The 14,807-nt window shown below is 51.8% G+C and overlaps 1 protein-coding gene across 4 annotated transcripts in view; it reads left to right on the forward strand.

Annotated features, from left to right (window-relative positions):
• The first annotated feature begins 8,026 nt into the window (after nt 1-8,026).
• Nucleotides 8,027-14,807, forward strand: part of SP3 (Sp3 transcription factor) — a 76,395-nt gene continuing 69,614 nt past the window's right edge. The window contains exons 1-2 of one of the 4 annotated variants that reach the window (XM_073633871.1): nt 8,027-8,272; nt 8,472-8,584. In XM_073633871.1, coding sequence (XP_073489972.1) covers nt 8,266-8,272; nt 8,472-8,584 — 120 coding nt within the window. In that variant the 5' untranslated portion in view covers nt 8,027-8,265. Of the gene's footprint in view, nt 8,273-8,471; nt 8,585-8,768; nt 8,854-14,807 lie in introns of those variants that run through there. The other 3 variants (XM_073633869.1, XM_073633870.1, XM_073633872.1) reach the window with 3 other exon arrangements.

Consider the following 14,807-nt stretch of genomic DNA (forward strand, 5'->3'; position numbering starts at 1 on the left):
GAAGTGATTGTTTTTTCACATTTTTTTTTTCACGTGTCACTGGTGCAGTACAACGTCATCATGTAACTGGTGTAGCGGTGACCAGGGACACTGACTGGTAAGAGTATATTAAAAAAAAATATTTTTTTTCCCTTTTATTTATTTTTTTTACACACTGTACCACTCTTGGGAGTTGATCAGGATTTTATTTATTTTTGTACATACTATGACTGCTTAGTTTGGTGAACAACAAAATCTACCTCACGCATTTCACACCCACACTGGTGCTTACTCAGGGGTAAGCACCAGTGTGGGTGTGAAACGCAATAGCTGGTTTTTGTTGTTCACCATGAGTGCTGCTTATGTTCGTCGTTTTTATTACATGGAATAAAGGAGTTTGCACCAGAGTGCGGCTGTCAAGCTTTTCTTACTTCCTATAATCTGTTGCAATCAGAACTGGCACCCGATCCACACCCAGAGGCAGTCTAGCATCAGGAGAGGAACGTTCCTTAGAGCGGTATATTTCTATTCCAGTAATGACCCTGGTGCTGCTAGGTAAAGTGCTAACCACTACACCGCTGTGCTGCCCATTTTACAATGACTCAGGCAGGAAGCAATTAAAATGGGGCCAAAAGGGGCAGTTCTGCACTTCCGACATATTTTTTTTGGGGGGGGGGGGTAGATAACTGGTTTTGACAGGTACCCTCTCCCACTCGTATTGCCTATGGTCTGAGCAGAAGTTCTCTTCCCCCCCTTCCCTGCCTGCAGCATTCTGGGACACATCACAGGTCCCAAAAGGCTGTGGGACCATTCACAGAGCTTGAAGCAGCTCACGCATGCTCAGTGAGCTGACCACAATTAAATTGATTGTAAAGGTTTTTTTTTTTTTTTTTTAATAACAAACATGTTATACTTACCTGCTCTGTGCAAGGGTTTTGCACAGAGCGGCCCCGATCCTCCTTTTCCGGGGCCCCCCTGCAGCGCTCCTGGCTCCTCCTCTTCTCAAGTGCCGTCACGAAGAGCCTCTTTCCATAGGGGCGCTCCCGAATACTGCTGCTGAGTCCATTGAGACAGACAGCAGGACTCGGCCTCGCCCCCGGCATCATTGGATTTGTTCGACAGCAGCGGGAGCCAATGGCTCCTGCTGCTATCAATCTATCAAATGAGGACCCGAGGCTGAAGCTGCTAGGCTCGTGCTCGTCACTGGAATGATCAGGTTCAGGTAAGAAAAAGGGGGGCAGCTGCAACACAGAAGGTTTTTCACCTTAACCACTTGCTGGCCGTCATATGACGTCCTGGGCTTTCAGTGGTGATATATGAATGATGCCTGCAGCTACAGGCATCATCCAGATATCAATCTTTTCTGCCAGTGATTCCCTTCACCGTAAGAACAATTAAAGAACAAGAACAATTAAAGTGGCTTAGCCGCTTGATCCTTACAGGCAGCAGGAAGAGATGTCATCCCCCCTCCCGCTGCCCTCTGGTGCTTCTCCTGGGTCGCCCGTACGATCGGTGAACCGGAGAAGGAATCCACCGCCAGGGGAAGTTAGCCATAGAGATTTCCGAGGGACAGATGGTCCCCGGCAATCTTTATTACTCTCAGGGGCCCGGGCGCGACATTATTATGTCATGTCCGAGCCGGTGGAAGTAAACAAAGCTGGGGACTCGGCAGGAAAGGCTGGGATCGTGATTTTTTTTTTTTTTATCTCAGCCTTTCCTACCTAGAGGACCTGTCACACACCATTCCTATTACAAAGCATGTTTACATTCCTTGTTATAGAAACAAAAGTTATCAAAAAATATTTTTTTAAAGGGAAAATGTAAAACTAAAAAAAAATTAAAATATATAAAAAAATAAAAATTAAAGCGCCCCCGTCCCCGCAAGCTTGCACTCAAAAGCGAACGCATACGTAGGTCGCGCCTGCATATGCAAACAACGTTCAAACCACACATGTCAGGTATCACCGCAAACGTTAGAGCAAGAGCAATAATTCTAGCACTAGACCCCCTCTTTAACTCTAAACATGTAACCTGTAAAAAAATGTAAAGCGTTGCCTATGGAGATTTTTAAGTCCTGAAGTTTTGGTGCCAATTGTGCACAATTTTAAAGCGTGACATGTGAGGTATCTATTTACTCGCCATATCATCTGTCGCGTTATACAAAAAAATTTGGCCTAACTTTACTGTTTTGTTTTTATTCATGAAAGTGTTTTTTTTCTAAAAAAAAATCGTGTTTGAAAAATTGCTGCGCAAATACCATGCGACAAAAAAAGTTGCAATGGCCGCCATTTTATTCCCCAGGGTCTCTGCTAAAAAAAAAATATATATATGTTTGGTGGTTCTGAGTAATTTTCTAGCAAAAAAATATTGATTTTTACATGTAGTAGAGGAATGCTGGAATTCGCCCGGTGGGCAAGTGGTTAATGCATAGAATGCATAAGGGCTAAACTTGCTTCAAAACATGGCTTCAGACACACGTTGTTAACCACTTCAGCCCTGAAAGGATTTGCCCCCTTCCCGACCAGGCCATTTTTTGCAAAATGGCACTGTGTCGCTTTAATTGCACGGTTGTGCGACGTCATACCCAAACAAAGTGTATGTCCTTTTTTCCCCACAACTAGAGCTTTCTTTTGCTGGTATTTGATCACCTCTGCGGTTTTTATTTTTTGCAGTATAAACAAAAAAAAGACCGACAACTTTGAAAAAAAAAAAACAATATTTTGTACTTTTTGCTATTATAAATATCCAAAAAAAATTTAAAAAAAATTTCTTCATCAGTTTAGGCCGATATGTATGCTACATATTTTAGGTAAAAAAAAAAAATCGCAATAAGCATATATTGATTGGTTTGCGCAAAAGTTATAGCGTCTACAAAATAGGGGATAGATTTATGGCATTTTTATTATTAATTTTTTTACTAGTAATTGCGATGATCTACAATTTTTATCGGGACTGCAACATTGCGACGGACGGATCGGACACTTTTTTGGGACCACTGACATTTATACAGCGATCACAGCTAAAAATAGCCACTGATTACTGTATAATGTCACTGGCAGGGAAAGGGTTAACACTAGGGGGCGATCAAGGAGTTAACTGTGTTCCCTATGTGTGTTTCTAACTGTAGGGGGAATGTGGCTGACTAGAGGAGGAGAGAGATCGTTGTTCCTACTTAGTAGGAACACACGATCTGTCTCCTTTCCCCTGATAGAACTGGGATTTGTGTGCCCGCCGGGCACGCACATTGGCACCAGGGACAGGCTGCTTGCGCACCCCTGCTACAGCATCTTAAAGAGCTGATGTACAGTTACAATGGCTCGCGCAGCTGTGCCAACCTGCTGCAGTATAACTGCGGCGGCTGGTCGGGAGGTGGTTAAAGATCTCTGAATGTCAGTCAAAGCTCCTCTCACTAAATAAAATGGTTAGCTTACAGTCCTGTTTACACCTGCTTTTGCTTGCTGCTTCGATGAGGCTTCGGTGGAGCTTCAAGTGAGCTTTGCCATAGACTTCTATGGAGGCTTTGAAGCACCACAAAAGCTACATGGGGTATGATTTTTGAAGCGATGCCGAACAGGCCTGTAAGCTAACCATTTTATTTAGTGACAGCTTTAAAGTGGTTGTAAACCCTTACAATCCACTTTTTACTACAGGTAAGCTTATAAGGCTTACCTGTAGCTACCCTGGATATCTCCTAAACCTGCACGGTTTAGGAGATTCCCCTGTCTTTGCATGTGCCGACGTCATCGGCACATGCGCACTCGTTTGTGCCGTTGCTTCAGTTAGTGTGCCGTTACCGAGGCTCCAGCCAATCACAGCGCCGGAGCCCGCGATACCCGGAAGTAACTCCGGGAGCGATGTCGCCGGCTGGGGCAGTGTGCGGGGACTTCAATCTAGGTAGAGTATTTTATAATGAGCTAGTATGCTATGCATACTAGCTCATTATACCTTTGTCTTGCAGGTTTTTTTTTTTTCTGGGTTTACAATCACTTTAACAAAGCGTATCTGAAGCCTTGTTTTGAAGCAAGTGTAAACTAGCCGTTAATGTGTGTTGAAGCCGAAGTAAGTGTAAATGAGCCTTTAAAGTGGAGTTCCGCTTAAAAAAAAAAATAGATTACCAGCTACAAATACTGCAGCTTCTGACTCTTAATAATCAGACACTTACCTGTTCCACGGTCCAGCGATGCAGGGGACTCCCCCTCCTCTCTGCGGCGCCGCCATTGTCACTGTAGGCACACACTGCGCATGCGCGAGCCCCGCGACTGGCCGGGCAATCATCTGGGACCTGTGACCAGATAATTGCCGAGAGGGAGAGGTTAACTCGCTTCCGGTGCCCCGGGAGGAAGTGGGAGCTGGAACCCTCTAAAAAGAGGGTTTCTGCTCCCCCCCCCCCCCAAAAAATGACATGCCAAATGTAGCATACCAGGGGGTCACCTTCCCTTAAAGCAGAAGTTCCATTTTTGGGTGGAACTCCGCTTTATGGTTAAAAACCATGAGGCTTTACAATCACTTTATCCACTTGCCGACCGCCGCATGAACATTTACGTCAACAGAATGGCACGGACAGGCAAATGGACGTACAGGTACGTCCCTTTAAATTTGCCCCGTGTGGTCGCACGCGCGACCCTGCCGCGAGCTCTGTGAGTGTGATCATGATGTTCGTGGGGATACCCGCGATCATCTCACGGACAGGAAGAACGGGGAAATGCTGATGTAAACAAGCATTTCCCCATTCTTCCTAGTGACAGGACACTGATCACCGCTCCCTGTGATAGGGAGCGATGATCAGTGTCATGTCACACGTAGCCCCTCCCCCCCACAGTTAGCATCACTCCCTAGGACACACTTAACCCCTGCAGCGCCCCCTAGTGGTTAACCCCTTCACTGCCAGTCACATTTACACAGTAATCAATGCATTTTTAATCGCACTGATCGCTGTATAAATGTGAATGGTCCCAAAATAGCGTCAAAAGTGTCCGATCTGTCTGCCATAATGTCGCAGTCACGATAAAAATCGCAGATCGCCACCATTACTGGGAAAAAAAAATTAATAAAAATGCCATAAAACTATCACGTAAATTGTAGATACTATAACTTTTGCGCAAACCAATCAATAAACGCTTATTGCGATTTTTTTTTTACCAAGAATATGTAGAAGAATACATATCGGCCTAAAAGGAGGAAAAAAAATGTTTTTTTATATATTTTTTGGGGATATTTATTATAGCAAAAAGTAAAAAAGAATGCGTTTTCTTTTTCAAAATTGTCGCTTTTTTTGTTTATAGCGCAAAAAATAAATACCGCAGAGGTGATCAAATACCACCAAAAGAAAACTCTATTTGTGGGGAAAAAAGGACATCAATTTTGTTTGGGAGCCACGTCGCACGACCGTGCAATTGTCAGTTAAACCGACGCAGATTGGTACGCACGCCACGGTCCGGCATACTGCTTACTTACATATGCGGTTCCTCGTTCACGTGTACCATCGGTATTAGCGATTGTTTTTAACACATTTTTTAAAATAAAATCCCTTTTACTACTACACTATGGGAGCCCCTTGTTTTTTCCTGTGAGGATCGTGCCACCTGCTGCTGTGGAAGGACCTGGGAAGCCCTGATCGGAGGATAACCTGAAATCTCACAGAACAGGTGGAAAGGTCTATGGAGGTATAGAAAACCTAGCACGGCCTACCCAGGTGAAGATCCTACTGGAGTTGCCCACTACCCCGGCAGGGGTATCTACCTCTGTTGAGTGGGGACCCATTGGGGGAACACTACAGTCACCTTATCTGTCTTGCACCGAAGTCACCTGGTTTTGGACATCTGGGATCATATATATATTTTTTCTTTTTTAATTTTCTGATTGAGTGACATTTTTGCACATTTCTATGGTTATTAATGGTCAGTTTTTTGGGACTATTTACTGAACACTCACCAATACTAAGTATTTACTGTGGATTGCTTTTGCACATTTTTTAGGGTGCGTTTATATAATTCAGCTTCTGTATATATTAGATGTGGGGATATTTGTATATTTAATCACCTTTATTTAATGGCTTAATGATTATGTTTGCAACGGTTTTTAGGTTGGATGAGGGTGGACATGCATCCCATGAACCTCGTATTTAGGTTGCTTATCAGTTTTATTTAGACACATCTAATACACTTTTTTCAAGTAATTAGGGATATAGGTAATTTAATAATTTTTTTCCGTTTGTTTCGGAATTTTTTACACGTTCACTTTCTCATTACACATCTGTGAAACACAATTAGTACCTTTATAAATTTTATGGTATGGTGAAAGAATTTGGGTTATCACATACTATTTTCCTACAACCACTTAGTGCCTGTATGGTAGCGCCATCACCCCACTTTTTCTTATCTTTGGCCAGACAAATGGTCCAGGGCTGAAGTGGTTAAGATTCTGAAGACTGGTGAAGAAACTGGGCTCGGGTGAGGACTGTCCTGGATCCCTGGGTGGGCGAACGTCTGTTCTTTAACCACTTCCCGCCCGCCATATGCAGAACGGCTGGAAAGTGGTTCGGTTATCCTGAATGGGCGTCATATGACGTCTAGCAGGATAACATGGGGGCGTGCAGCGTGGCGTGTCAATCTAACACCCTGCATCTCCGATCGAGATAAGAAGCCTCTGTCAGAGGCTTCTTACCACGTGATCAGCTGTGACCAATCACAGCTGATCATCGTGTGAACCAGGAAGTGCCGGTAAACGGCATTGCTCAGTTTGCGCTGACAGGGAGAGCCGATCGGCGGCTCTCCCTGTCAGAGGGGGGTCTGTGCTGATAATCAGCACATCCCCCTCAGATGTGCCACACCTTTTAAAATGTGCCCATAAGCTGTCAAAAAGCTTTTTTTTTTTTTTCAAAAATTTTGTTTTTTTAGTTTGTTTAGCAAAAAATAAAAACCCCAGGGGTGATCAAATACCACCAAAAGGAAGCTCTAGTTGTGGGAACAAAATGAAAAAAAGTTTGTTTGGGTACAGTGTAGCATGACTGCGCAATTTTCATTCAAAGTGCGACAGAGCTAAAAACTGAAAATTGTCCTGGGATGAAAGTGCCTGGTATTGAAGTGGTTAAAACTCAGCAGCTAGTTTTTGTAGCTGCAAACTCCTAAGGCCTGCATGCACAGTAAATAACGGGTTGTGAAGCCTGAAGGCTTCTCTGCCGGTTTCCTTTACTCGCAATGGCGGCGCCTGCACCCAAAGCCAATGGACGAATAGGCTTGGGATTCTGACATGGCGGGATCCCAGGACAGGTAAGCGCCCTTATATTAAAAGCCGACAGCTACAGTGTTTGTTTTTAATTTTCTGACTAATGTTCTGCAGAGTTCCCATCCATTTTCTGCCTCTATAGTCACTAAATTTGTCCCAGAAGTAGATCTGGAAGCAATGACAAGCTGTGTGTTTCTAAACACAAAATGGCCTCTGCTCTGCCCTGGGGTCCTCTTCAGCCACGTGTCTGCGGCATTCCACACAGGGGGGTGAAGCAATAACCAGCTCGGGTGGAGTTGTCCTTTAATGTCACACATTCAAGACTTTATTCGGTTCACACGGTGAAAGGAATCGTGTGTCCCCCACACAGAGCCGCGGCAGCCATTTTGTAGACAGGACCTATATCCAGCCTATCACTTCAACGGGAACGCGTGCTCTAAATCCCGCTGAAGCGGCTGGCTGAACGCTGCGGAACAAAATGGCTGCCGCCACTTCTCCCTGTGAGCCGACTAAGAGCACGTCTCCCGTCAATGAGCGGCACCGGGCCGCCAGAGCGGGAGCACGCCGGGCCCCCAGCCTTTCCTCCGGTCGGCTTGCAGCGCGGGCCCGGCGCGGCTCTTCCTCCCGCTCATTGTCTGCGATAGTAAACACAGGGAGCGCGCACGTCACGCAAGCTTTACAGGAAGCCCGCGTAATAAGAAAGAAAAAAAAAATCCCAGAGAATGAAGGACGTGTGCCTTAGCCAATCAGAGAGGCCCGACGACCAAACCACCGCCAATAGCATCGCAGAACGGAGGCGGACCTTCCGTACGTGTTGACGCGTCACGTCCCCCGTACTGGCCGCAAGCCCCACCTTTTGTGTTTCCCCGCACCGTCAATCAAAATAGGAAAAAAAAAACGCGCCTGGTTCTCTCCGTCCGCAGCGCGCCTGTGATTATTATACTCTAATCATGTCACGCGTCTAATAAAGCCACCGCGGCCTGCGCAGCCCTGCCCGGGCCTGTTGGCTTTTTCCCTCTCTCTCCTTGGAGATTGTGTTCCTTTAATCCTGCCACAAACACAATGACGGGTACGTAAAAGGCGCCCGCCCGCGAGCCGGCGGCGGAAAACACAAGCGGTGCGAGCGGGGTGTGTGTGTGAGGGAGAGCGGGGAGGAGGGAAGGCTGTGAGGAGGAGGGAGGAGAAGACGAGTCCGAGCGGAGAGGAGGAGGGGGGAAGCCCCAGCAATGGCGCTGACGGTGTCGTGTTTGTCTCTTTTGTCCCCTCAGCTCCCGAACAGCCCGTCAAGAGAGAGGAAATGGCCGCCATGGAGGTGGACGGGCAGAGCGAGTATCTGCAGCACGGCAACAGCAGCGACGACAGCGAGCAAGGCGGCGGCCAGGTAAGTGCTAGGCCGCAGGCTCCGGGCCTAGGCCTTCTTCCTTCCGGGGCGCGGAGCAGGCCGGAGCGGCGACAGACGGGGGGTCCCGGACACTAAAATATATAAAGGCCACAAGAAGCGTCCTTCCTGTGTCAGCCCCGGACTAACGGCCACCCACTTCTCTCCATGTGAACCCGCCCATTGTGGGTAGGACGCTCCGCCGTCAGCGCTCGTTCGGATGGCTGCTGCGGGGATCGGCGGAGGGTGGCGGCGGTGCCGATGGCGGAGCGGTAAGTGATGAGCCGGGGCTGGATCGTAGACAACCCCCCTAGGGGGAGGGAGGGCAGATGTCCTCCATAACCCCCCACCTCCTCCCCGGCTCACCCATCCCACTGCTCCTCCTCCCTGGTGGCCGGCTCTGGAGGGGGTCACACCGCCTGCCCTGTGGGACTGCAAGGCCCAGCGTGCCGCGTTATGTCTACGGCAGGCGGGACAGGCCGGGGAGTGCGGGTTCCTGGTAACTGCAGAGCCCCAGGATGTCTACCTTCCGGGATGGAAGAACACCCGATCATCTCTACCACCCCACCCCCACAGACACTGTGCCCAGCTCTACCATCCCCCCCACAGACACTGTGCCCAGCTCTACCATCCCCCCCACAGACACTGTGCCCAGCTCTACCATCCCCCCCACAGACACTGTGCCCAGCTCTACCATCCCCCCCACAGACACTGTGCCCAGCTCTACCATCCCCCCCACAGACACTGTGCCCAGCTCTACCATCCCCCCCCCACAGACACTGTGCCCATCTCTACCATCCCCCCCACAGACACTGTGCCCATCTCTACCTCCCCCCCCACAGACACTGTGCCCATCTCTACCTCCCCCCCACAGACACTGTGCCCATCTCTACCCCCCCCCACAGACACTGTGCCCATCTCTACCCCCCCCCCACAGACACTGTGCCCATCTCTACCCCCCCCCCCCACAGACACTGTGCCCATCTCTACCCCCCCCCCCACAGACACTGTGCCCATCTCTACCCCCCCCCACAGACACTGTGCCCATCTCTACCCCCCCCCACAGACACTGTGCCCATCTCTACCCCCCCCCCACAGACACTGTGCCCATCTCTACCCCCCCCCCCCACAGACACTGTGCCCATCTCTACCCCCCCCCCCCCACAGACACTGTGCCCATCTCTACCACCCCCCCCCACAGACACTGTGCCCATCTCTACCACCCCCCCCCACAGACACTGTGCCCATCTCTACCACCCCCCCCACAGACACTGTGCCCATCTCTACCCCCCCCCCACAGACACTGTGCCCATCTCTACCCCCCCCCACAGACACTGTGCCCATCTCTACCCCCCCCCACAGACACTGTGCCCATCTCTACCCCCCCCCACAGACACTGTGCCCATCTCTACCCCCCCCCCCCACAGACACTGTGCCCATCTCTACCCCCCCCCCCACAGACACTGTGCCCATCTCTACCCCCCCCCCCCACAGACACTGTGCCCATCTCTACCCCCCCCCCCACAGACACTGTGCCCATCTCTACCCCCCCCCCCCACAGACACTGTGCCCATCTCTACCCCCCCCCCCCACAGACACTGTGCCCATCTCTACCCCCCCCCCCCACAGACACTGTGCCCATCTCTACCCCCCCCCCCCCACAGACACTGTGCCCATCTCTACCCCCCCCACAGACACTGTGCCCATCTCTACCCCCCCCCACAGACACTGTGCCCATCTCTACCCCCCCCACAGACACTGTGCCCATCTCTACCCCCCCACAGACACTGTGCCCATCTCTACCCCCCCACAGACACTGTGCCCATCTCTACCCCCCCACAGACACTGTGCCCATCTCTACCCCCCCACAGACACTGTGCCCATCTCTACCCCCCCCACAGACACTGTGCCCATCTCTACCCCCCCCCCACAGACACTGTGCCCATCTCTACCCCCCCCCACAGACACTGTGCCCATCTCTACCCCCCCCCCCCCCACAGACACTGTGCCCATCTCTACCCCCCCCACAGACACTGTACCCATCTCTACCCCCCCACAGACACTGTACCCATCTCTACCCCCCCCCCCACAGACACTGTGCCCATCTCTACCCCCCCCCCCCCCAGACACTGTGCCCATCTCTACCATCCCCCCCCCAGACACTGTGCCCATCTCTACCATCCCCCCCCCAGACACTGTGCCCATCTCTACCACCCCCCCCCCCCCCCAGACACTGTGCCCATCTCTACCACCCCCCCCCCCAGACACTGTGCCCATCTCTACCACCCCCCCCCCCAGACACTGTGCCCATCTCTACCATCCCCCCCCCCCCCCAGACACTGTGCCCATCTCTACCACCCCCCCCCCCCCCAGACACTGTGCCCATCTCTACCATCCCCCCCCCCCACAGACACTGTGCCCATCTCTACCATCCCCCCCCCCCCACAGACACTGTGCCCATCTCTACCATCCCCCCCCCCCCACAGACACTGTGCCCATCTCTACCATCCCCCCCCCCCACAGACACTGTGCCCATCTCTACCATCCCCCCCCCCCCACAGACACTGCCCATCTCTACCATCCCCCCCCCCCACAGACACTGTGCCCATCTCTACCATCCCCCCCCCACACATTGTGCCCATCTCTACCATCCCCCCCCCCCACAGACACTGTGCCCATCTCTACCATCCCCCCCCCACAGACACTGTGCCCATCTCTACCACCCCCCCCACAGACACTGTGCCCATCTCTACCATCCCCCCCCCACAGACACTGTGCCCATCTCTACCACCCCCCCCCCCCCCACAGACACTGTGCCCATCTCTACCACCCCCCCCCCCCCACAGACACCGTGCCCATCTCTACCATCCCCCCCCCCACAGACACCGTGCCCATCTCTACCATCCCCCCCCCTCAACAGACACTGTGCCCATCTCTACCATCCCCCCCCAGACACTATGCCCATCTCTACCATCCCCCCCCCCACAGACACTGTGCCCATCTCTACCATCCCCCCCCCACAGACACTGTGCCCATCTTTACCATCCCCCCCACAGACACTGTGCCCATCTCTACCATCCCCCCCACAGACACTGTGCCCATCTCTACCATCCCCCCCACAGACACTGTGCCCATCTCTACCATCCCCCCCCACAGACACTGTGCCCATCTCTACCCCCCCCCCACAGACACTGTGCCCATCTCTACCACCCCCCCCCCCCCACGGACACTGTGCCCATCTCTACCACCCCCCCCCCCCACAGACACTGCCATCTCTACCATCCCTCCCATAGACACTGTGCCCATCTCTACCATCCCTCCCACAGACACTGTGCTCATCTCTACCACCCCCCCCCCACCCCCCCCACAACACTGTGCCCATTTCTACCATCCCCCCCCCCCCCCCACAGACACTGTGCCCATCTCTACCATCCCCCCCCCCCCAGACACTGTGCCCATCTCTACCATCCCCCCCCACAGACACTGTGCCCATCTCTACCATCCCCCCCACAGACACTGTGCCCATCTCTACCATCCCCCCCCCACAGACACTGTGCCCATCTCTACCATCCCCCACAGACACTGTGCCCATCTCTACCATCCCCCCCCCCAGACACTGTGCCCATCTCTACCATCCCCCCCCCCCCCCCCCAGACACTGTGCCCATCTCTACCATCCCTCCCACAGACACTGTGCCCATCTCTACCATCCCTCCCACAGACACTGTGCCCATCTCTACCATCCCTCCCACAGACACTGTGCTCATCTCTACCACCACCCCCCCCCCACAACACTGTGCCCATTTCTACCACCCCCCAGACACTGTGCCCATCTTTTCTATCTCCCCCCCCAGCTACTGTGCCCATCTCTGCACACCCCCCCCCCCCCATGCGGTTCCCATCTCTGCACCCATCGGTCGTGTAGGCAGCCTTAGGGTGTCCTGTTCCTGTGGCCATTGACTATAGTAGGTGTCTGGTGCTCAGTGTAGGCCCATATACCTATGGCTTCCAGGCTGAGCATGGCCATTGGGTACTTATGGGCTCACAGCTGCAGAGCCTCAGAATGCCTGTCCCTACCTTAGGCCCCTTTCACAGGAGCAGTCCGATCAAGTTCACCAGTCAGTCTTTTAGGCAGATCTGATCGGACCCTCCAGTCTCTTCTATGGAACGACTAATGTCAGCGGACACATGTCCACTGACGCCAGCCGCCATCCAATCCAGAGGACAGGACCTGTCATCCGCCTGCTTGGGGGGGGATAAGCGGAGAGATGAGTTAGTGGAGGTGCTCCTGTGAAAGGGGCTGTAGAGTATTGAAGACTTGATTATGTGCGCGCCCCCCCCCCCCCCCTAGTCAGTGTGCTCATAGGCCTTACTATTGATCCTTAAATATTGTAGGGATGGCTGAGGCTGCAGAACTGTAAGGCATGGCTTGCCACACGGCCCTGCTTCATGATTATAGTAGGAGCTTGATATTCGGCGTAGTGTCAGCTGAGGCCCAACCACCTGTGCTCTTCTGGCTGTGCATGGCCATTGAATGCTTATAGTACCACAACTGCAGAGCCCCAGGATGCCAAAGTAGGTCCATGTACCTGTGACTTCCAGGCTGAGGATTTCCATTGGATGCTTATGGGCTCACAGTTGCAGAGTCTCTGGGTGGCTGACCCCTATCTCGGGGTATAGAACACTTGATGGCCCTTACCACTCGGTGACTGTGCCCATAGGCATTGTATGCAGGGGGATGTCCAGCTGCTGTATAACCATAAGGCATGTCACCCTCCACTGATTCATGTGCCCATTGACAGAGTAGGCCCATGCACCTGTGACTTCAAGCTAAGGATGACTGTTGGGTGCCTCTGGGTCCACATCTGCAGAACTCCAGGTTGCTTGTACCTCCTTCATGGTATAGAACAGTGTTTCTCAACTCCAGTCTTCAAGGCGCCCCAACAGTTCATGTTTCAGGATTTCCCCCACAATGAAACAGCTGTGGTAATTACTTAAGCAGTGAAGCTGATCAAATCACCTGTGCAAAATAATGGAAGGCCTGAAAACTTGACCTGTTGGGGCGCTTTGAGGACTGGAGTTGAGAAACACTGGTATAGAACACCTGATGACCACTGGCAGTTCAGTCACTGTGCCCATAGGATTTGTGTGCAGTCTGAGGCTTGGGTTGTCCAGCTGCTCTTTAACCATAAGGCATGTCACTCTACTCTTCATGTACCTATTGTTTATAGTAGGAAGCTGGTGCTCAGAGTAGGCCCATGCACAGGTGACTTCCAAGCTGAGGATGACTATTGGGTGCAGCTGCAGAGCCCCAGAATGTCTGTCCTTACCTCACAGTATAGAACATTTGATGACCTGTGGAACCCCTCAATCACTGTGCCCATAGTTATTCCTCCTGATCTTCATGCAGTGTTGGGATTACTGAGGCTTCAGGACTGTATGCCTTGGCTATTTTATGGCCCTGCTTCATGATTATAGTAGGAGCCTGGTATTTAGACCCCTTTCACACTGAGCCACATTCAGCGGTCCCGAACTGACCCAAAGATGCTGCTCGCAGAACTTTTCCTAATGTCCCGCAAGCGCACCGCCCCAGTGTGAGGACACACTGCAATGAATGGGAGGTTGTTTTCAGGTGCTATTCAGAGGCTATTTCTGGTGCTAAAACGCCAGTGTGAAAGGGGTCTTAGGGTAGTGCCAGCTGAGGCCCAAGATCCTGTGAGCCCCGACTGTGGATGGCCATTGGATGCTTATAGTACCGCAGCTTCAGAGCCCCAGGATGCCTGCCTCAGGGTGTAGAACACCCAATGACCTCTGCCACCCCAGAGTCACTGTACCCATAGAGATTTGTATGCAGTCTGAAGCTCGGAATGTCCAGCTGCTGTGTGACCATAAGGCATGTCACCCTCCTTTTCTCAACGTGCCCATTGACTATAATAGGAGCTTGATGTTCAGAGTATGCCCATGTACAATGTAGGGATGGCTGAGACTGCAGCACTGAAAGACATGGCTTGCCACACAGCCCTGCTTCATGATTATAGTAGGAGCCTGGTATTCAGGGTAGTGTCAGCTGAGGTCCAAGATCCTATGACCCCTTGGCTGTGGATGGCCATTGGATGCTTTTTAGTACTACAGCTGCAGAGCCCCAGGATGCCTGCCTCAGGTTGTAGAACACCTGACGACCTCTGCCACCCCAGAGCTGCTGTGTAATCGTAAGGCATGTCGCCCTA

Source organism: Aquarana catesbeiana, linkage group LG06 (assembly GCF_042186555.1).
Source record: "Aquarana catesbeiana isolate 2022-GZ linkage group LG06, ASM4218655v1, whole genome shotgun sequence".
NCBI lineage: Eukaryota > Metazoa > Chordata > Amphibia > Anura > Ranidae > Aquarana > Aquarana catesbeiana.